This window comes from Limanda limanda, chromosome 23, assembly GCF_963576545.1.
Source record: "Limanda limanda chromosome 23, fLimLim1.1, whole genome shotgun sequence".
Classification (NCBI taxonomy): Eukaryota; Metazoa; Chordata; class Actinopteri; order Pleuronectiformes; family Pleuronectidae; genus Limanda; species Limanda limanda.
Window position 1 is genome coordinate 9352403 of NC_083658.1, and position 24525 is coordinate 9376927.

Here is a 24525-nt window from a genome sequence, read left to right on the forward strand (position 1 = left end):
TGAGTATACACAACTTTTCTTGCTTAAAATTGAGTAGAGAACAGTCTTCGGAGTTACAGTGACCTTCATGTAATATATTAAACAGGCTGAGGAGCATCAGTCGACTGACAGTCCCATCAGGGATGATTACAATCTTGACTTTAATGTGTAAGCCCTATTTAGAAGTTATCTATTTTAAATTTAACTTTAAATCTTTTATTCTTAGATGGATTTTCTCTGGAGGATGCTCTAAATCCAGGTAAAACGACAATGAATGCTTTGTGGAAGAATTTTTTCTTATGAATTTAAAATATTTGCGACTAATTTGCATCACAACCAAATGTATAACAAAAGTGCACCCATGAACTCAGAGCTTTTCTAATAAATCTAATGAAATCAGGTGACCCAGCAGAAACAGAACAAGTTAAATTATTTAAAACAAGTTGAGATTTTACATATATTGTTGAAAAGTGTTTTATTAAACATCTTCATATTTATGTATTTATTTATTTCCTTGGACTGGGGAATCTGGCAAACGCCCTTGTGTGTCTCTACTATTGTATACTAGTAAAAGTATTCTCTAACTGTAACAAATTCCAAAACAAATTCCAGGAAGCATTTTTTTAAAATTAATTTCTTTAGTTATCCTTTGATTATGTTCTGGCCCACCATCTACTGGCTGAAAAAAAAAACGAAAAAAGAAGCTGAATCTAAGAGCTGCATTTTGTTGGCAATACATGTGTTCTATAATCGGAATCCCTAGAAGTTAATTACTCTGCTTATATTTTGTTGGTTGAAGATTGACGTAGTATTTCTGTTAATCCATAGGTTCCAAACCCTTCAAACCTATGGGAGGAAGTGAGTACACACAACTTCACTTGCTTAAAATTGAGTTGATAACAGTCTTCAGAATTACAGTGACCTTCATGTAATATTTTGAACAAGTTAAATCATCCCACAGAGCACACAACATTCTTCACAAACACTATATCAATCAAAAGAGTAAACTCCACAATGACAAATATATAAAATGCTCAATTTGAGGAGCATCAGTCGACTAACAGTCCCATCAGGGATGATTAAAATCTTGACTTTAATGTGTAAACCCTATTTGGAAGTTATCTATTTTAAATTTAACTTTTAATCTTTTATTCCTAGATGGATTCTCTCTGGAGGATGCTCTTAAGCCAGGTAATACGATAATGGACGCTTTGTGGGAGAGCTTTTTCACATGTTTGTGCCTAATTTGCATCACAACCAAATGTATAACAAAAGTGTTCCCATGAACTCAGGGCTTTTCTAATGAATCTCATGAAATCAGGTCAACCAGCAGAAACAGAACAAGTTCAATTAATTATAACAAGTTTAGATTTTACATATATTGTGTAAAAGTGTTTTATCTTGAGTGTTGTGTTCTGGTTATGTTCCCCCAGCTGTAAAGCCTACTGAAAATCCCACAGGTGAGTCAACAAACCTGCTACTCCGGTCTTCTTGATAAAACACTAGAGAGCTTTGTCTGAATTAAACTGCCTTTAACTGTATACTTGTATTGTACATGCACTGTATGTATTGAGAAGATTTCACCCCAGCAGAATAATACAATTTGTATAAACTCTTCCTCAGATTATCAGGGGAATGTGGCTCAAAAACTTGGCAAAGTCATTGAGCAACAAAACCAGCAGCTCCGCCTGCTGCAACAGCTGATGGCTAAGTCCTCTTCATGTTGCCTCAAATAAAGGTATATTTTGAATAGATTTCCCCAGATTTGCAAAATAAAAATGTTTTCAGGACACAATTGCAGTCATCGACCCATTTACCAATTTTAACTGACTAACTTGTTTTTCTTTTTTTTTCAAGACATGAAGAGGATGGATGAACAGCTGACACCATCTTGAATGTGTCGGCACTTCTGAATCATTCTCCTGATGAATAAACAATTATACATGTATTCATGTTATGTCTATCTTTAAAAAACACGTGTTAAGCAGAACATCCGAACATAATTAATGTGTAATGGGTAGCAAGACACTGATGGGTGAAATGACTGGTGAGGTAAATTCTGTTTAAAGGATACTTTATTAAACTTATAGTTAATCGATGCAGATAATCATGAAGGGTTACCTTTAGGAGATCAAGATGTGTCAATGGCCCAACTACTGACCAATAAGATCAATCTACAGGGTCATAACAGCAACAAAAGAGTTAACAGTAATGTGAGAAATAATAAATGTCAACAGATATCTTTATAGATTATTGAAATGGTTGTTTTGCTCCAGACTTTCTGGGTGTCCACTCGTTTGGTGTTAAAATAGAGATATCTATCCAATGGAGGGAGAGTTTATCACAATATATAAATACCTCACAATTATAATCGCCTCATTTCAAATTGAACAAAGATCCTTATACCAACATATTATCCGATAGTGTAGATGCAGACCAACCTACACACACACACACACACACACATTCTCCATCTATCAAGCTAGGCCTTTAGCGTTTACTACAACACTTTAGTTGTAGTAATAACCAAAACAAGTATAACTAAAACATACACAAACATTATGATCTGTATGTTAGTGGGGAGATTTGTAGGCAGCCAGACATTGTATTAAAATTCTGAAGTGAAAGATAATGTTTATCCACAATCGTCAGTTCCCTGTCTCACTTAAGAGGAATTTTCTTATCATTGTATTGACAGCCTGAAAATGTCTCCACTCCACTGGGCTGTGTTTAAAGATAAAGAGCACAATGTGAACTCCTGTCTGTAGGGGGCAGCATTACGCTACCTGGCAACCCCAGAGTACAGCAACTCACTGTTCTGTCTCTGAAACAACACGAGAATTGGTTATACAATTCTAAAAATAATAATAAAAAAAGGAATGCTTCGGTGTAAACTGTCTACGTTGCAACCCGAAACGAATAACGGGTTGAACTTATATGCATATACGCTTAAAATGTTGATGTCTGGGTTCTTTGCTTTTGCTGACAAGTAAGATCAATTAAATTTAAAGTGATTAAATATTCAGGAGCTCCGTTAATGCTCTTAGGCTGAGTGGTGGATTCGATTTGTGTGAGGCTTCGTATATCTATTGCTAAAAATGATACACCCGGAGATTATTGTAAAATTCTTTTTTTTCATGAGTGTGCACAGTTAACGCCCATGCGAGGCCGTGCCACACCCCATGGCAAAGTTGACTCATAGTCGGTAACAGGACACCAGTCAGAGCCGGAGACCTGAGTCCTCAGATCCGTGCGAGCTGGAGAAACACTCTCGAACACGGAGCAGAACAGTCGGCAGCATTAATAAGACTAAAAACTAAAAGCTTTAACGGAACGGTGGAGAAAGAAACTTCCCAGTAAACATGGCGTTTTGCCTGAGGGTAGTTTTACTTCTTTTTCTCGTTGCTGGGACTTTAGCACAAGACGGTAAGCCACTCACTAAAAGGATCACTAAGAGGCATATATGTTCTTATTGTGTACACACCACATAGTTGCAACGTGTATTTTAGGCCAGGCTTGCGGTTACTTTAAGACTGAACGTTTCTATTTCCATGCCATGATTTGCTGGAATCAGTAGGAGGGGCATTATCTTCCAGACGTGTTACATGAGCCTGACACAAACTGCAGGGTAGAGCCCACCCTTTGTTTTCTTCGGTAACGGTTGTTTTAGTAATTGTACATCATGTTTATTTGTCACCATGTGGTCAAATCCACCGTTTTAAACCCTGTGTTCGCTTTAAATAATGACGCTACCCCATATATACGACATCCCATAATAACAAGTTGAGACAGTAATGGGATTGATCTTAATACATTTATTCTATGCCCTGTTACACGTTTATTACATATATTTAATTTATACCATGTTACACGTTTATTACATATACTTAATTTATGCCATGCCTAAATAGTGTTTAATACTTAATTAAAGTTTGGGATGGCAAAATAGGTTTTAACAGGAGCAGCTCTATGTATGAAATGAGATACTGTAATTTGATGGAGACCTGAGTATTTAGGTCACGGTTATCATTTGAAGCCATGCAGCTAAATTACTATTGACCCAAATGATGATATGATATGATTGTGTGGCTCCTTTTTGATCAATGAATAATTCATCTGGTTAATCTGAGGTAAGAGCGTATTGAATTTTGGTTTCCAAGGCTTAAATGGATATCCAAAGGGAATGAATGCCCTGTATATACAACAATCAGGTATTGCTGTTTTTTAAATGGGACTAATGCAATTTTCAAAGGATCGTCAAATCATAATTTATACCATATGATGACTTGATGATTTTTTACGAACTTTAGGTCACGCCTATAGCCCTACAGGATGCAGAGATAACTGAAAATGCTTTTTTCTGCCATGCATTACACAATATTTCAGACTTCCCTGTGACGTCTTCATGATGTCACTATATGATATATCATATTTCAGGGAATCCTTTTCTTATCAATACAAGCTTCAGATTGTTCCTTTAGCTTTAGCCACACCCCCCCCCCCCCACACACACACACAAACTTCTTGGTGAGGACACTTATTGGCATAATGCTTTCCTTAACTTAACATAATGCTTTCCTCCCTAACTTTGACCATCACAAAGTTGTGGGCGGCTGTGGCTGTCGTCCTCCAACCAGAAGGTTGGCAGATCGATCCTAAGCCGAACTCTAAAGCGCTTTGAGTGGCCATCAAGACTAGAAAAGCACCATTTACAATTAACAACTAAAAACCCAATCTAAACCTTACCCTAACCAATACCTAAGTCTAACCCTTACCCTAAAAGCAAGTCTTAATCCTCGAACAGCCATTTGAAAGTGCCAAACTCACTTCACAAGGTTTGTAACTCACAAAGATATCTGGCAAATATATAACATGCATACAGGAAACACATAACTTCTCTGATGAGTTTCATTTGTCAGAGTCATGCTTATTATGTTGAGGCTTTTAAAAAGATATTTAATATCCTTACATTGTTTCAATGAGATATATTTGTGGGGTTTATTTTTGGAACAGTGGTGGTAAAAATGACCTCAACTTGTCTGAATATTCTGTAGGCATGCTGAATATTGTGGCCCAGGCCTTTTAACCTCATTCCACATTAGTATGTGGTTAAGTGCAACAGTGGTCACAGACATATAGAAAATATTCAAATAATATTCTTTTAAACAGAGGGAATGTAGCATGTTTTTACGGTCATTCCTCCATGGTTCATTCATCATAGATTTATATTATTTTATGAACCTTAATAAGTAACAGCTGTAGCTGTATGCTGAAAGAGCATCTTAGAGTCAATGCTTTTCTCAACTTTATTGAATTGGCCAAATAAATCAGTTACTGCAGGTTTACAGTTCTGTCTTCATTGTACATCAATTTATTTGCTAGAAGGTTTGTTTATTCAGGACCACATTATATATACATATTGTGTTTTCCTTATATCCAAATGTGACGTAGAATAAACACTGACTGTCACTGATTTAAATGGATCGGTTTTAGATTTAATTACATTTTTTTATGTTATTGTGGTGTGTTAGCATCTGATTTGTGAAATTAATTAATCTAAAAGGATGTATACATCACTCGGTCTTAGAATTAAGGTGTTATATGTCAGTACTCTATATCGTATACATCAGAATTAGTAATTATAACTATTTGACAACTTCCTGGGTAAAAAGTGCTGGCATGTGCTTTACTGTGGAAAACCACGTGACTAGTTTCACTAGTTATTCAGGTTTCAAAGCTGCTTAGTGAGCTAGTGCTACCATAGCAACTTGCAAATATACTGTATGACTCCTTGCATCACCCAAACACGGAACACATCACTCCACTGTGTAGGGAAACTAAGAAAACAATGTGTGGCTGGTTGCTGTAGACTAGAGTCACACGGGTTTGGTGAAAAGCAGATAAATACAAGAGCTGGTCAGTTGTAAGGAGTTTCAAAACTAAGAAAAGTTTTAATTTCACTTTGTATAAGTCATTCTATGTCAGTGCTGATTGTAATGTGCTCCCTTGTCTTTTCATGCAGGATTTGACCTTGGGGATGCCCTTGATGGTCTAGGTGAGTGACTCTCAGTACAAGTAGTAGTAGTTGTAATAATAATAACAGATAGTAAAACAGAACAATGACCGAAACTATTTTAAAACAGACAGCAGACAGGACCGTCTGCTGTCTGCCATCACTGTTACAAAAAGAGAATTCAAATATAGCACACAGTTGCACAAGAAATAGGGCCAACAGGAAGTGGTTGACATTGATGTTGTGTCAGCTAAGTGCACAGAAAACCGTCAGAACAGTAGTAAGACATTCTTCACTGTAGTAAGACATTGATCAGTGGAATTTTCCATTACAATGACATTTACTGTCACAGGCTCATTCAAAATCGACCTGATTTGAAGTTTGTCAAGCTGGGTGTGCTTTAACATGTTTATTGCACAAACAAGACCCTGATTAGATGTTTATTACTAAGTCTTAAATTGTTAAAATCTTTATTCATAGCTGCACGCATTCTTTCATTCATTCAGTCCTTCCCGACTCTCGATACTTCTCATTCGCCCTGATACACAGACACACACAAACGTGTAATTATTATTACCATCATAATTATTATCATTATAATTATTGTAATTATGTATTATATAATACGGGTCACAGTAGGTCTGTAAGGACTCAAACCCGCTCAGACCTGGTATTAACATCCATCCAACTCAGGTGACAACCTCTGACCTGATACAGTTTCATAATCATATGTTGATACATTTGTGGCCACCACAATTCTGAGCACCACATAAAGTTTGATACTTTTTCAAATGGGTAAATTTTTGCCACACACACAGACACACAGCTGTACTCTATGAACAGAAATGTGCTTAATATTTACGGAATGTTTTCTGCATGATTGCCATTTACTTTAAAGTGACTTTCAGTTAATAAAACGCACCGCAACAAAAAATTGGCGTCCACACCTGCTGCGCCCCCCCGCTACACTTCCTTACACGACCGGCAGTGGAGAGAGAGAAAGAGGAAGAGAGCTACCACGGTGTCCCTAAATAAACTTCGCCGACTCCCCGCATCCTATAAGCATCGCCGTCCTGTCAGGGAAATTAGAGCAGTGATTTTATATCTACAATGACATAAACCTAATTGTGGAAGTAACAGTGCTAAAAGTATCTTGTTTTAGCTAAAGCATTTATTAAGGATTAACCCTATTACTTATGTCTTTCATAAAAAGTTCATGGATATTGATTATTTATCAATATAAACATTTATAAAGTTAAAACAACTGTATGCCTCCACACATATATGCTGATATGAACTCTCTCCATATAAATAGGTATTAAAATGAATACTAGATTTCCTTGTCTTATAAATCCTTGTATATTACCAATACCAATATTACATGAAAGGGGCACCTCCTGCATAAATGCACCGAGACATATGCTGCATGCCACTAGTCCAGCGGTTCCCAAACTTTTTAGGCCAAGCACCCCCTTCTACATCCCACACCTTCAAAAAAAAGAAGCGTAAAAGAGCCTATTCATAGCCGCAATAAATGCAACATTTTTGATCAGAACACACGTGCACCTGTGGTTTCGGCGTCTCGTGCTCTGCACTTGTGGTTTCTGCGCGAGTCTATTTTTTCCTCTCGCAGCGAGCGTATCGTGCCAAGCACACAGGCAAACAGACAGAGGGAGAAAGATAGGGGTGGGGCTATGAAGACCATCATCATTTACCCCCGAACCCCTACATTGAAGGGAGCATACAACAAATAGATTGGCACTATAATTCATTTGGGCTTTGCAAACAGAAGTGACATATGTGTAACCACTTCTTAGAGGGGAAGTGAGATCTTATCCAAAGTAGTCACAGAAGACTCATTCTGGTTGCATTGTCCTGCCAGGCTTGAACAGGGTGTAAAACTCCATCTGCAAACAACGTAGAATTGTTCTGTTGTTGTGATATTAATAGATGGTACACCACTGCCTTGAGTAATAGTCTAGTTTGGCCTTAAACGTAAAGCAACATTATGATTCCCATAACAAGAGAGCTGTGTCCCGTTGAAAGTCTGCAACAACCGTGGTAGCCAACATTTTTTAAGGACCCAAATTCACATCCACATGTTTAACATTTTTAAACAGGCTTTTTTGTCTCAGGATGTTGAAGGGGGCGGCACCCAAGCGCCCCATATTAACCAGCCGCCACTGGTATATTTATAAAACTTAGATAAGATACCATACACCTGGATGACTGAGATTCTTCACACACCAAGTTTCTTTGTGGTGAACCTGATGGTTTCTCTTCAGATCTGTTTTTCTTTCCGATTCTTCTCTCTTTACAAAATTACACACTTACTACTTCTCCATTTCACTGTCATAGTTGTAGTGTTTTGTGTTCATGTAAATAAATATATATACTTTTGTATATAAACAATAAGACATTTGCATTGTGTCACGTTTTTTGAGAAGTAAAATCATATTTGTGTAAATGTAAATTGTATAGGGACAAATAGTAACACTGGTTATTTCTTTTTATTCCTTTAGATCCACCAACTGTAAAACCTAAGGAGCAACCAAAGGCCCCGGAGAAGCCTAAATCTGATGGTTAGCCCCTTCTCACCTCTCATGACATCCAGATTTTTTTATTTTTCTGTACATACTAATGATTTCCAGATGATGTATCTTTGAGGTTTACTAACCCTTGTCTGAAAGGTCATGGGACAATTTCCATAATGCCTCAAAAACGACCACAGGTCATTTGCCATGTTCCATTTTGTCCGTCGACAATTTAATAACGATTTCCACCAACCGACATTGACTAGAATTGTTTCAATAAGACTACGAGTGGTGGCGCCAGCTCTGTGAGGCAGCTCTCAAGCACTAGTGGCGCTTTGAGCTAATTGCTACCATCTGCAATACTGGTGGGATGATTCTGAAACCATAGACAAAGCCACTACACAAATCTTCTCTAGAACCAGACTCTGTGTGTGTTTGTGTGTGAGAGACAGAGCGAGACAGATTTCTATACCAAATAACTTTCTGGCTATGATATAGCTTATAAAGGGTGAAGTTTGTAAAATAATTCATTTATTTGAGTGACGCTCTGTTTGTATAATATGGTTTGTTAGGCCCAGTTTAAATCACTCCCACTTCCCTTTCCTCCCAGGTGGGCTGGACCTTCATACAGTGTTGGTCAGTGTTTAATGTTTGTGTGCTTGTGTATTACAGGTGGCTTCGGATTGGATCTGGCTGATGCATTTGGACCAGGTAAAATCCAGCGTGCAAGCTGGTGTTATTTTTGTTTGCTCATTTTTTTTCATGTGTTTCCCACCTGTGCAGGACACATGCAAAGATAAAGACAAACACTTATCAATGAATGTAAAGCCAAACAATAACATTAGCACAAACAGCATAGTAACATTGTAGAGTAATGCAAAGAGCATGTCCCACCTTGCTAAGTCTTATGAGACAAATTGTGATTTGTGAATATGGGCTATACAAATACAATTTGATTGATTGCTTGAGTGAAAAGTAAAGTGTTTAAAATGCAGTGACATCTAATTGTTATTAATAATAGGGAAAGTCAGGAAATAGCTTTTATATGTATGATTTTCATGTATTTGGATATATAATATGAATGTATTCTTTGTGTCCTTGTCTGCGTGGATTATTTTTCTCCAGACGAGACAACAACTGTGAAGCCCAAGAAACCAAGTTCTGGTGATACTGGTGGAGGTTGGTTTAATATTTTCCGCCACATGATGGTTTTGCTTTAGCGGAGGTTTCATGTGGTTATTTGAGATGTGAATCAACTGATTAGCCTCATAATCTATCAGGAAGGACACTTAATTGGTCAGTGTTTAATGTTTGTGTGCTTGTGTATTACAGATGGATTTGATCTGGGTGATGCATTGGGTCCAGGTAAAACTGAAATGGTTCAAACAAATGTGGATCTCTTTATTATTTAAAAGGTTGAGGTATATTTACTATGTCAGTTGACTTTTGGCAAAACCCTCTCTACAATTAGCAATTGTCCAGTTACAGCAGCTGTAGTTAAAGTCATGATAGGCTTGTCAATATTTAGTTTTCCCAACATATTATCATAATATTGGAAAATGCAGAATCATAATGAACTTTTTCCATATCTGACTAACAAGTTTATAACCTACAGCAGTAACTTAAGTGTAAATTCCAAGGGCAGGGCATTTGATTCTGTATTAGTTCATGGTGTTACAGATAATGTTTAGAAAGCATCATTCTTGCTTATCCAGCTTTTCTTTTGGTTTCTTACCCTTTTATACTTGTTCTCCCAGACACCGACCCCAAACCTGACAAACCTGCTGTCAAGCCACCAACGAATACAGGGGGTAAGCCTACAAAAACACTTCCACATTCTCCATTCTCCTGAAAACTGACAGAGCTGACATCCACAGACTGAGTAGGTTGTGAAAAAAATCCTAAAGTGTCGAAACATTAACACACTGTTGCTTTGCAGATCAATTACAAAATAACAGCAAGTTTATCCTTAGTGTCATGACTAGAATGATTGTATTGAACAAAATAATAAATTGATATTTAAATATTGTACATCCATTTGCAGGTGGTGGATCATTCAGTGACTCTGACTTGTCGGATATCGGTGGTGGAGGGGAGTACAAGCCCGATGGAGGCAGCTCAGATGGAGGTAATATTCACACTAAAAACATTTCTCATTTTGATTTGGGCTTCAGTCTGTGTTGCCAGTCACTAAATTGATGTACATAAGGTTGTATGCCACATTCCATAATACTTCCCAATATATGTCCTGCACTTTAAAAAGTTTGTACCTCACCTCACTTCACATTCAATCACAGTCCTATGAGTTCAATTAGACGCTGTAATAAAGGGTAGATGTGAATCCTTTTATCTGAATTGAAGGATGCAATTGTGTTTTTCAAAAGATTGGTGATTTTATTTGATCTCCTAAATGTAGGTCTAGCAATGTTTTACATGAAAACTATTGATATATATTTATATTTTATTCAACTAGGAAACATATTGCTCTCTTTTGCCACAACAATAAATGTGCACTTACACCAGGTTTCTGTCCAGTATACAATAACATATTGCATGGTTTTATTCATACTTTTCAGTACATATTTTGGTTGTTGCAGAGAACAACCATTGTGCTCTCCATTGTTGTTTGTTGAGATATCCTTCACTACCTCTGACTCAGTTAAGTTGAGTAATTCAAGGCAACGTTCATAGTAACATTTATTTATTGTCCTAGCAACTGACAAATTATCATTTCGGTGATTATCAAAAATGTAAGGGAGTCATGTGGTTACATACACATTTTTTGATCACATATTCACGTTGCCAAAGGGAAATGGAAGTAGTTTGTAATAAATGATAGACAGATGTGTGTGTGATAAACAGCAGGAGTCATGCAGGGCTGAGGCATCCAGTATGGTGTGGTTTTAAGGGTAGAGTATGTGACTTGTAAACTTTCCAATTCCCCAACAGACAGTTTGTGACTGTTCAGAGGAACATCAGATCTATGTCACATGCAGAGTCACATGAAGTGAACAGCCATATTTCATTTATGTAAAACAAATCAAAAGTCCTGTCACTTGTCCCGAAGAAGCTTTTCTACAATTTACACTTATTGTGGTGGAAATGTACAAATTAAAAGGGACAATGGAAGGAAAAGACGCAAATATAAAGAATTGTAATTCCCTCTTTTAATGATGTCTTTGTGTCTCTGCACTGGGGGTTAGTCAGAGCATGGAAGGAGCTGGTCTTTCTGCCAAAGAAAAAAAATAAAAATAAATAGCCAGAGCCTGATTAGAACCACATGACTGGTTATCACATCTTAGGCGGCAGCTACAGTAACCCGTTATTAACTGCAACTTACTGCACTCACAAATTCTCAGTCAGAATTTTCCTCATAGTGAAAATAAACTTGTAAAAGCGGAGATTGATGAGACAGGAATATCGATCTACCTTGACTTTTCTCCTTATTCTTTTGAACGCAGGCCGTCCACAGAACCCGGGCTATGATTCTAACGGTAAGGGATTCTTCCTATATTTACTGGGCCTGCCTTGGTTCTCTAAGTCATCTGTTTAAAACCCACTGACTATCTTGAGCAGTGTTTAGATTCATTATAAATTCCTCAACTAAAATGTCATCAAGTAGCTGAGGTCTCCAGACATCCAGAAAAGAAAAAAATGTGTCTGTCCAGTAAAAGTGTTATGTTACTCATCTCTTCTCACTTATCGTCATCAACCTTTTTGATTGATTTGCTTTCTGTATTCTTCACAGGCGGTGCTGAACAACCTCAAGGTAAATCCCCCATTGCTGATCTTGTCTGGTGCTCTTCTGGGTGTACTTCCTGTCTTAGTGCTCTTTCATCGTGGGCATCATTATACCTATATGAGATCTGCTCTCGTGCTGCTGTTGGGTTTTTCCTGTTTCCTGTCATAGAGGAAGCTTCTGTTTCCATGCTCATGCATTGTGGTTTTTGGTTTTCAAAGCACTGGTCTTTTAAATATTTGTCAGACTCAGTTTAGATTTATTGTCTTTTCACCTGACAAACATGGCAACTTTGATTCTAAATTGGCCCTTGGCTTGAGTTGCATAGCGGCATATTCCTCATATTGATACCCCTGGTCTGGTTTCTCTGGCTAAAACGATACAATTGTGTGTCGTTGCAGATCCAGACCTTCCGTGGGGCCAAATCCTGAAGATGCTAAATGCTAACATGCCAGAGGAATTCTATATGTGGATCTCCAACTTAAAACAAGTCGTAACGCCCCTGTTAGAGAGGGCCATGAATCTGCTGCAAGCTATGCCTTGAGCCATTGGTCCATTTATGTTCTGACTGGCTTTCAGGTCTGATGTTGCTGTTGATTAGCGGTTTACTGGTGGTTTACATTACAAATGTCTGTTGGACTGGATGTAAAAATATATAAGGGTGTTTTGAAAAGCCAGGAATCGAAGGGAAATCATCAAGGTGATGAAAGTTCTCATTTTTTGTTCCCAACATATGGAATTCCGGGGTTGTGGTTTGCTCCCTTTTGTGCTTAAGTTTAAATTATTTCAACTGGAGCTCTGGACGACCTAGGATAAACTTATTATGAATTAAAGTTTCAGTGTGTAGGACTTATTAACATCAGGTTGGTTGTATAATGAGGTTTTTCTATTAATTTGTCCACCCCTTTTAAAGTAAAAGAGGTTGTGGCATGTTTTTTATTTCTATTATGAGACTGTCTTCCAGAGCTCTTTCTGTCTTTCCAACTGGGCTCAGTTGTTTACAGAGACAAGCTAGCTGCTGAGCCACCATCAGGTTTAAACTATGCAGCCTTGCAAGTATTATATAGCATTGAGTTTGGGTGTGTGTGCTTTCCTGCTTTTCTTTTTCATATCTACACCCTGCTCTAGTCGGTGCCATGACTCATTCATGTTTTGCTGTTACACACCATTTATCTGAAGGTGGAGTCTGAACTCCTGTTACATAAAACATCACATCCATTTGAATGAGCTACTTTTCACAAAATAAGACTATGGTGGGAGGCCATTTTTCCTGGTATTTTATTAACACTGAACAAGTCCTTATGTGAGAGAATGAAGACAGCACAGTTCTGTTTTGGTACGTTTTGAGATCTCAAAATTCACTCAAAAGCAAATAGCTTTTATCAATTTGTTGTGGCTTTGTGAATGTTCTGTCCTCCTTTTCTGGGCATGTGTGGCATGTGTGGCCTGCATTCCTAGCATTCCCAGCACTCATGGGATTGTTGTAACCCTGTTTCTTATTTTTAAGAAAACTCATTTTTGAAAAATGTTAAATTTGAGATAATTTAGCCCATGATGTTTTTTTTTTTTTTTCTCTTTTAGCACTTTGTAGCTTATGAATAGCTCTTTGTGTACTTTGGTAACTGGGAGCATATTTATTTTTGGTGTTTTTTTTGCAGATGCATTTTTTAAGTTTACCTTGAGTCTTGATAGGATTTGTAACATTGATGCAATCACGAGAGTGTAAGAGAGTGATGACTGCTGTGATAATGAATAAACGATGCATTATCAGTAATCAGTTTGATTTGTTGATCCATCAAGGCTTGAGAAGCAAAGTGAAAAGAACATCGACCATTATTGATTCCCTCAGGTGTCCTGCATGTGTGGGATAGAACATGCACCTCTTGCAAAGCATTTCTCAGTAGTGTGTCATGCCCTGGGATGGCATCCTGTTTTCTTTTGTATTTTTCCTTTTGTGTCTAGGCAACGCCCTATTTTCGCACATCGTGACACACAAATCTAGCTCATGACTCACTGCGGTTGTGCCAATTCCTCAGAGCAGCTAGGCTTATTGGTTTGTGCGTGTGTGCGCGCTGCCTTTGTGCTCCACCCTACCCTGGTGTTGGGTGTGTTGGTTTTTTAACTCTTAATCCACTTTTCCTTTTTTTTTTAACTTTATTAGAACTTTTAAAAGTTTTTCTTTGCAGTGCGTTTCATGAACCTTTTCCTACTCAAAGCAGACTGTTATTTAAAGTTATGGACTGCCACCTTGTGGAAAAGGGAGGTTATAGCAGCTCACGTGTTTGGAAAACTTTGTTCTACATTTCATCAAATACTTTCAATCTTGACATATGGTTAAGGTTAGTGGAAATCTCCAGGAAATCAGTTCAAGTCTACGTAATGTCTATCAAAGTCATAAAGACATCTGTGTGTGCCTGTCTCTGCTTTGTCCTGCAGAAGCTGGATCTGGAACGATTGCAGGAATTGTCAGTACCATAGGAGTCGCTCTGGCCGGGGTAGCAGGCAGTTACTTTGCTTACCAGAAGAAAAAGCTCTGCTTCAAGCTGCAGGGAGGTCAGTATGTTTTTCTTTGTCCAAAACCTGATATTTTTACAATGGCATAAATTGTATAAATATATATAGACAAGTATAAAACAGTTATCACAGCAGATGACGGAGATATCATATTGATAAAACCTTCCCTCAGGTGTGGATCCTGAAAGTGGTAAAGCCGGGCCTGGCACTCATTCTGAACCTCAAGGTAAGTTTCTTTGTTTTTCTTGGACACTTACTGCAACTAAGTTTTGCTGTTTACATTGTACTAAAGGGTCACGATTAGGTGGATCTCTCACCACCGTGACTTTACAGTACAGCGTGTTAAAGGATGAACTGCATATTCCTCAAAAAATACAGTAGATACAAAGAAAGATATATCCTCTTTCCATCTTGTTCGAAGGGCAAAGGCCCTTGTAGCTTCTCAGCATTTTAATACATGAACATGAAAGGAGGATAGTTAGTACAGCTGATCCCAACTTGATACATTATTAACACTATGTAATCATAAGAAGCATATTTAAGCCTGTAAAACATTACTTACTGTCAGTAAAGGTACAGAATTATAAGCAGTTAAATGTACTTAGTGTTATGCAGGTTGGCCGGTCAGCATAATGTATATCATTCAAATCAATTTTATTTGTATAGCGCCAAATCATAATAGACATTATCTCAAGGCACTGTACGTGTGTACAGCTCCCACAATGAGCAAGCACTATTTAACCTTAGTCAGGCTGGTTATTATAATGGAAATGGTACAAGTGACAATCATAGATAGCAGCACCAGTTAATGTAATAATAAGAGGAACATTTTAAGTCTAACCTTAAATGTAGAGATGGTGTCTGCCTCCCGAACCCCGAGTGAAGCTGGTTCCACAGGGGAAGAGCCTGGTATATTGTATTTTATAGTGTTGAATTTTTCTATCATTATTGAATTACTGTTTCAGTAGTATTATACTGTTATTGCTGTTATATGTTGTGCTTTATTAACAGCTTTACAATGCATAATTGTAAGCGCTATCTAGATATTTATAGTCCACAGATACAGCTGCCTTAAAACTAGTCTGTAGGCTGACACCTAGTGGTAAATAAAAGACAGTGCAGGTAGTGACTCTATATTTTGTATTGACTCTTGCACTCGTTCTGTTCTTTTAACTTCCAGTACTCAGCAACCTGCTCAGCACAAACTAGACGGCCTCTTTCCAAGCACCAGACAAAGGGGGTCTTTACAACAACACAGAAGTGTATTCAACTCTCAGCCTCTTGATCCACAACGTGAGACCTTCTCTGCATCATTCTGCAGCCGGATTAGTTAAAACTATAAAAAAACTGAAGCCTAACTGACAAATGTCAAACTCAAAATAGTTATGTACCATTTATTGCTCCATTAACTTTGAACAAAACCTCCTGCTTGTTTTATAGAGCGAAGTGAGGATTTCAGCATGTATATTTGCACGGAGCTCTGTGTCCATGTGTACCAGCTTTCTTTCTTTTCATCATTTTAACACTGTAAGCTTTTAACAAAGTTGCTACATGGGCGGGGCACCTTGTTCCCTATGGTCTTCTGGGATACATTGTAGTATTAGACTCAATTGGCGTCAAAGAAGGATTGAACAAACCTTTAATTGTATTTGTTTGGCTCAGAATGTATATACTTTTACTCTTTCATCTAGCTATTTGTTTTAGCTTAAGCTCCTATCAAAGAAACTCAACTCTTTCTGCATAACTTTCAAACTAAAAGCCTACCAATAACAAGATCTGTTGAGGTAACTTTAATGTGAAATGCAATCCTCAGGAAGGGTCTATTTTAATTGACAGCAATTTAAATCAGGATTCATCAACTGTGGACAGGGTAACAAGATAATTAATCAGCTGATTATTATTAGCAATATATTCTATTTTTTAGATATTCATTGTCTTGACTGATCTACATGAATGATTCAAGTGGCACTTCATTGCGGTGAAAATATAAACTACATTTGATTAAAACATTTCAGATAGTTTCCCCAGCTTAGCGTTAAGTGAAAACAAATGTCGCGAAATTCAGCATACACATCCCAAGTAAGCTATATCGAAGATGTAAACAACATTAGTCAGAGTATGTGTTATCATGCATGACATCCTTTTTATAATTTACCATTTTTGGTAACTTCGTATGAGCACCACGGCTTCCCCATCATCCCATTTAGTTTTATTCTTTCACAGCTGCACTGACCACATTTTTGCTGTTGTTACAAACGCACAGAAATTGTATCAATTTTGGGTATTTTCTTTGCTTTAACAAGCCAATACTCTTATTAAAGTGAGACAACGAACATTGTTATATTTGTATTATTATTATAATTTAAGACTCAGATGTTTTGGATTTATTTTTGCACGCAAAGCAGCCTTACAAGCATCCCTCTTGAGTCTGTTTAATTTTAAAGACAGCTATTATCATCTGCATTTATGTCTTCATTACATTTTGATGCAGTTTGTTATTCATGTGAATCCACGAAGAAAAAACATCAATTACGCACATCCTGCAATTATGGTAAAACCATAACCAAATAGACAAACTAGCTTCAAATAGGTCTTGCCTATTGTACATACGGTTCGTATGTGTCTTAAGTTGCAATATGCTCTCTAGCAATGTAATCAGTTTCTTTAATCACAAATAATGACAGACACACGTATGTACACTAATAAACGTTATTGCATCAGGGAATGGCAGTTGAGTGAGAATTGTTGTGATGCCAAACAATACAATGAATTGCATCCTTGTTGAGCTGTAAATACTTGAGAATAATGTGTATAGATATCCGCTTACTTTTGCTTTAGGCTGCGTGCTGCAGTGTGCTTTGAGCATTTCAATATCAATATGAGCATGAGCTCACTTTGAAGTGTATTTTGAGTATTTCTTTTGTTGTCAACTTTTACAAGCAGAAACTTGATTCAGTTTTATCTCATCTGATGAGATAAATGTTACTTTTGGAGTGGATTTAACGTGTGTGTACATGATTTCAATAAAGTGCTGTTGTGTACAGTTTATGAATGTTTGTTATTTTGTTATATTCAGCTGTATAGCTACTAAACCAAGTTGAGCACAGATATTTATTTAAAATGTTTGGGATCAGTATCAACACATGGTCCGCTTACTAGCTTTTCAGAGTTTTCATGCAAACAGGTCTTGTAAAAAACAATCATTTAAAAACATGATAACTAAGAGAACTTGTTTTGAACTGACTCTATGTACACTTTAAATTTGCTGATGCGGTATGTTGGTGTTACAAAACATAAAATATACAAAAGACGAGCCCTCTACCTAAATCCTGGTCCTACTCCCCTGACTCATGGTGTCACACAAAAACAAAGTAACACTTCACATATCCAAAACTACAGTCAGAAGGCCACCCATAAAGACTAGTGAACTAACAAAGGGAAACAGTGGGGGGTGCCCAATGAAATATGAATATAACAAACAAAACTACAACCCCACAAAGACCCCTCATATACTACAAGTCAATATAACACAGCAAGAGGCACGAGGTGTACTGATCATATTGTTTTTGCCCTTCTGTAAATAAAGAAAAAAACTTAATAAAAAAACTACATGCCGTGAGTGAATGTTCTATGACAGGAACATTCACTGAATCTCCTGAGCTGTACCTGCAAAACAAAACTGATTAAAAAAAATCACCACAAAATTTGGCTTCTTGGATAATTGCATGTATAAGCAAACTAAATGGCCGATATAATAGAGCTCATTGGGATAATGTAAAATAATGCTTACATCACTTTACAGCTACAGTAACCGACAGACCTTTTCATGTCCAAAGTAATCTTATATACTGTACATTATGCTGTGCTGTATAATGAACAGTAGATGTCACCAAAGCTACCACAGCCCTTTTTACATACAGTCTATACAACACACCCATTTCTGTAATGTGAATGGAAATCCAGCCTTGTCCTGTAACATTACAGTATGTCTAATTTTCCAAAAAACACAAAGACACTTATCTTGTGTAAAACAAATTGCCAATGTAACTGACTGTAATTCTGACTTACACTGAGCCTAAATCACCATCTGCAAACAATGTTGGAACACTCTCTTTATTAGTTGTGTAAAGTAACATTATGCAAACATGTAAGCACAAGGTTAAGCTATCTCTTAAGCTTTGCAGTTCCTTCCCAGTGATTTTATAGCTTCGGAGCATCTCTCCTTCAAAACAACAAAAAAAAGAAAAACTTTCTTTCATGGTGGGATCATATTTAAAGTTGCTCCAAAAGTTTAATCTGTTTTGTTGCCATCATATTCTTTTCCTCTTCTCTGTTTTGTTATTGTCAGGGTTATGTTAAGCAGGGGGACCCACAATGAGGAGGCAGAGTTTTAAAACAAAAAGTGTCCTTTTAATGGACAATGTCAAACAGAGGGTTAGGGTTAGAGATCTCAAAAAAGTCAAAACTGAAAAAAAATCAAAGCGCACACAGGGGAAAACACAAGGAACTATGACAACAAGAAGCCCAGAGACATATACACACACAGGGAAGGCAGCGGCAATTGGACACGGGTGGAACTCATGAGGACTGGTGAAGACAATCTCAAAGACAGGAAGTGAAGAAAGAAAACACACCGGGAGCAGAAACTACAAAATAAAACAGGAAACAGAACACAGGGAGTGGGTAAACCCAGACACAATTCCTAAACAAACATAAACACAGGGATAAACATGAAACACGAGGAGGTAATAATTAACCTGAATAAACAGTCAGATGACAAAACCATGAAAGTTATCTGATGGCATTAGAGTTCAATATAGCTCCAGTCATCAATTGCAGAGGAGGAGAAATGTGTTCCCTTTTGTCATCAAAAATTAACAAATATATAGTTGCATGATTTCTATGGTTTGTGCTACAGTACATGTAGTCCTATTTGCACTGTCTTTTGTAATTTATTTTAAATATTAAGTCACTTCTGTCTGTTTTATAACCTGTTCATAGGGTGTTCCTTAAAGACAAGAAAGGAGGTTCAGTCTTGATAGAAAGTTGAATAAAATGTAAACCCACATTTACTGACTTTTGTTTTTCTGGAGCATTTACCTATCTCACCTTCATACATGACCTTTAGCCAAAACTCCTACAAATTCAACGAAAGCGTGAGCATGCATATCAACAGGTCCATCTCCATGACAACTGGCAACGGTCATTCAGTGATGAAATTCATGCTTTACATTTGAAACCCCCATCAAAAGTGAGTCGGAGTGGCTTTGTGAAAGTAAATTATTGTCTGCATTTGCAATAAGATTTGTTGTTTTGCTGCACCGCTCGTGTGCAGAAAGTGAAAGTGAATGGACAGTGTACAAAAGGGACATTGTTGCACAACTTCGGACAGAGCTCACTTTCTACTGGTTGACTGACCAGCTGAACAAACAGACACCACGACGCACTCTCTTCCCTCAGCTGTTAAAAACAGACTGAGATGTGGCTTTGCGTGCAGTGTGACGTTGGTGCTCAGGAGAGGATCCTGGAAAAGCTGGTGTAAAGATGCAACTGTCATCTGGGCAGGTGTGAGTGACTACTTCTAGAAGACTGTCTGAAAAGGCGTTTGCATAAAAGTTGAGCTACTTCCTGGTCTATTTAGTGGACATGAAAATGTCAGGTAAGTGATGTTTTTTATTTGTTTGCCATTCTCTCTGGTTTCTCTCTCGGAGTTTTTAAATATAAAGAGCACTCACTATGCCATGTGACAAATAATACTATAATACAATACTATTTTCTATAGTAAAGCTAGTTCTCTGTGCCATGAAGTTAATACTAAAACTCTCTGCCCTTTAAAATTCCGTGGACTTTACCAGCCGAACCGCTTCACCCCCCCTGTCAAATTTTCCAAAATTAATTCTAGATCCCTAACAAACACAAGCTTCATTTTAAAAAACATTTTTCTTCTTTATCTAATGTCTTTTATTGCATATTTCTCTTCCACTCCTTTTCATGCTTTTTTATCCATACACCTATTGTTTTTTTTCCATTTGCCATGTTTGTTGATTTAACTTGACTGTTTGACCAATGATAATTTTTACACTTTTATTGTGAAGAAGCTCATTTAGTAATTCCTTAATATTTGCCTCATTATAGGCAGTGCCTGACAGACAATTTAAAATATACTCTGATCGTTTTTTTAAATTATTAAATGATTACTGGGCTTTTTAGCCTAAATCAGTGCAGATTAATCTCATTTCATTAACATGAAGAATAAGCAGCAAATTTGCCTAATTAACCTTCAATTTCAAATCAGCCCCAACCAATTGCAATAAATTTATTGTGATTGGCATATAAATCATGTTTCACAAAGAAACATAACTGCACAAACAAAAACAAATAGGTTTTAATTCACAGAAGAAATATGTTATGATTACATGTCATATTTTGTGTGTTTGTTCGTTTGAACACTATCGACGTGTCCTCCCCTTCTGACATCACTGTAGCCCACATGGATGTTTATGCAAGTTTATGTTCAAGTTCTATGCTTAAGTCAAAGATCAGTTCAAAGATTAAGGACACCAAATAACTTAAAGTCATCAACTCAATCACAATAGACGGACATATCAGGCTCACTCTAAACCTGCCATGTGATCATTCTCTCGCAGATGAGGCCTTCATCACCCTGGCCACCACCAACTCCTACTGCAAGGGAGCCACAGTGGTGGCAAGCAGTTTGAGGCGGCATGGGACAACTCGCAAGATCATTGCCATGGTCACACCAAACATCTCAGAAAAGTCAAGGTGGGTCCCTGGATCACCTGATATGGACAGACACTGGCCTTTAAGAAGCTTCTTGATCATGCTGTGTGTGTGCATGCAGCTTTTCACATGTGGCAAACGCTTTTTATGAGTAATAGTATCTTATTATCTCAATATGTTTTATTTTCCTGTGTGTAAGAGTTAAGTTATAATTTCTATATGCTTTATGTCATTACATTATTTTTAACTATTCAACTATTAAACTGCAGTTCCTTGCTGCTGTTAAACAAATTTTAATACTCATAACAGTGATTTACCACCTGTCTGAAATGCTATCCAACAGACTTGGCCTTGAGAGTGTGTTTGATGAGGTCCTCCTGGTGGATGTGATGGACAGTGAGGACCGCCTCCACCTTTCAATGCTGGGACGTCCTGAGCTCGGTATCACCTTTACTAAGATCCATTGCTGGACTTTGACACAGTACAGCAAGTGTGTCTTTCTGGATGCTGATACGATGGTGAGTCAGTGAACCCTTAGTCACAGGTTTAAGCCCCATGTTGAAAATGTTTATGATTATTTCATATTATTTCAGAGATTATTTCTTGTTGAATAAGCTACTAGTGACATCTTGTAAATCATTCAAAAATAGAAACAGTAGAAATGTTTGTAGTACTATAAGCGATTTAGAGCGATGAGGATAGTTTCAGACATTTTGAGTCTCCATCATTAATTCCTGGAATAAGTCCTAGAATTTAAAACAAAGAGCTCATTCTAAATCAACAGCTCCTAAATATGCCCCAACAGATATCACAGCATGTGTTGTACATGCACAGGATGTACAGACCTGATCAAACTGGCTGATCAGAGTCTGCCTTTAAAGGTCATTTTTGGCCAACGTTTCTTTGTGAGTCAATAAAGCCTCATTTGTTGTTGTTGGAATCAATGAAAACACTGATTTTCGGGGACAATGTCTTGGAGGATGTTGCTACTGTAGCTTCTATCTCTGTTTGGTAAGTGCAAACATGTACTCATGTCAGGGGGAACAGGCATGTTTGAAGGCTGAACTCAGTCAACACAAATGGAGATAGTGTGTTCAGGTCATACCTGTACTGACGCACAACATACATGAACAAGAATGTTGAACTAAGTCGAAAGTGAGCAAATGTCACAATTTTTCCTGGACATTGAATTGATCATTTCCTTGTTCTTCTTTGAACAAATTGGGATAATCTGAATGAGTTTGTTTTTATAAGTCTGACATGAACTGTTTAGAATTTGGAAGTCAAAGTTCAGGGGTCGAGGTCATTGTTATCTCCTAAAATAACATGTTTTGGCTATAACCGTATACTTATTATTATAAAACAGCCTTCACAGTGCATTAACTTAACCTGACATCATTAATCAAGCCAGGCGTGCACCAGCTCCGCATTCAAATGAAACTGTTTCACCTCACATCATCTGTGTCCTCAGGTTTTGAGTAACGTGGACGAGCTGTTTGAGAGAGAGGAGCTGTCTGCGGCTCCTGATCCTGGCTGGCCCGACTGTTTCAACTCGGGCGTGTTTGTCTTCAGACCGTCTCTCCACACCCACGCCAGGCTCCTGGATCATGCCCTGCAGCACGGGAGCTACGATGGTAACACTGGATTTCATTTTTGGGGTTTAGACGTATAAGCAGAGAGCTGCGTGTCCTCTAAATTCTGGCAACTGAATATCTTTATGAAATGAAGAGGGGCAATAGAAGTATTTTGTCATAGCACATTATTATTCTCTGTTCATGTTTGTCTCTTTCCTCACGAATGAAAAATTGGGCTTGATTCAGTTTTATTTACTCAGAATTACCGTGATTGAACAAAACTATTTATCTCTGTATATTTATACCTAAAATAAATATATCAACAGAGAAGCTCATCAAATATAATTTGTTTGTTCTTTAGATATGTAATTATTTTCTCCTATTTCCTCTTCTCACCATAAAAATAACATTGTAAGCAAAATAAAGTAAAACATCATAATTCTGCTGTAGAGTTATATTTGCTTTTTTCACAAGTATATCATGATGTATGAAGTAAATCACATTTCAGGATAATTATTAATAAATAATAATCTATTTTTTTCAAACTCAGTGACAAGTAATCTGTCCTGAAATCTAGAATCTGTCGCCAAAAACAGAATCACAGACAACAGTTCCTCTTATTTCAAGGTGTTACTTACATATGTTTTATTCAAACCCCCCCACCCACCCCCTCCGCTGTAAGGAGGGGACCAGGGTCTGTTGAACTCTTTTTTCAGTAGCTGGCCGCTGGCAGACATCACTAAGCACCTGCCGTTTGTCTACAACCTCAGTGCCAGCTCCATCTACAGTTACCTCCCTGCTTTCCAACAGTGAGTGTGCTCTTGGCAGTGGGTTTCATTGTGCTCAGAAGAATCCTTTATCCGTGTTTTCTCATCAGTGAAATAAAGGATTTCATTTTGGTTATTATTACAATTTTGTAATTTTGGTCATGACAGTCATTTTAATTTGTCCAATGCATATCTTCAGAACATGTATGATGATAAATGTAATTTGAACTCGAGTCAAAATTCAAAAGTAGATTAATGTCAAACTTTCCATGAGTTTTTTTTATGTTGTAGAATATATTCTATAAGAGTATTTACATTTGTGGTAAACGATCTGTGGTAACTACTGATTTACCTCTTTATATGCACATATCCCATGGTAGAGTTAGTGTAGTGTTTACAAATGAAATTGCTCACTCGCAAAATTGTGATAGCTTTGTTATTAATCAATGATTAGTGTAATTGAACAGTTCTTATTCGCAAAATTGGAAAATGCTGGAATTTCTTCCTGCAGGTTTGGCCACAATGCAAAGATTGTTCATTTCCTTGGAGGAACTAAACCCTGGAGCTCCCGTCCGAGGGATGTCAACAACTCAAACACCATGGGACGGTTTATGTCACTGTGGTGGAAGGAATACCAGAGTCAAACAAAACCAACTCCACCAGG

The 24525-nt window shown here is 37.4% G+C and overlaps 2 protein-coding genes across 4 annotated transcripts in view; both read left to right on the forward strand.

The window, feature by feature from the left end:
- The first annotated feature begins 3177 nt into the window (after positions 1-3177).
- Positions 3178-17825, forward strand: cd99 (CD99 molecule). 2 transcript variants are annotated; one of them, XM_061066852.1, is made up of 13 exons: positions 3178-3405; positions 6002-6034; positions 8515-8574; positions 9199-9237; positions 9652-9705; positions 9859-9891; positions 10284-10337; positions 10571-10654; positions 11988-12020; positions 12275-12295; positions 14702-14818; positions 14952-15005; positions 15960-17825. In XM_061066852.1, exons 1-13 carry the CDS (start codon positions 3342-3344, stop codon positions 15986-15988), a joined length of 675 nt encoding a protein of 224 aa, XP_060922835.1. In that variant the 5' UTR covers positions 3178-3341; the 3' UTR covers positions 15989-17825. The 2 variants fall into 2 exon arrangements, with proteins under 2 accessions (XP_060922835.1, XP_060922836.1); XM_061066853.1 differs by lacking the exons at positions 14702-14818; positions 14952-15005; positions 15960-17825 and adding an exon at positions 12667-14053.
- Positions 17826-20233: 2408 nt separating this feature from the next.
- gyg2 (glycogenin 2) overlaps positions 20234-24525 on the forward strand; it is a 7324-nt gene continuing 3032 nt past the window's right edge. For both annotated transcript variants that reach the window (XM_061066937.1, XM_061066938.1), the window contains exons 1-6: positions 20234-20438; positions 21427-21562; positions 21864-22038; positions 22992-23154; positions 23777-23903; positions 24373-24525. The exon at positions 24373-24525 is cut by the window's right edge and continues 37 nt beyond it. In XM_061066937.1, coding sequence (XP_060922920.1) covers positions 20426-20438; positions 21427-21562; positions 21864-22038; positions 22992-23154; positions 23777-23903; positions 24373-24525 — 767 coding nt within the window. In that variant the 5' untranslated portion in view covers positions 20234-20425. The remainder of the gene's footprint in view (positions 20439-21426; positions 21563-21863; positions 22039-22991; positions 23155-23776; positions 23904-24372) is intronic.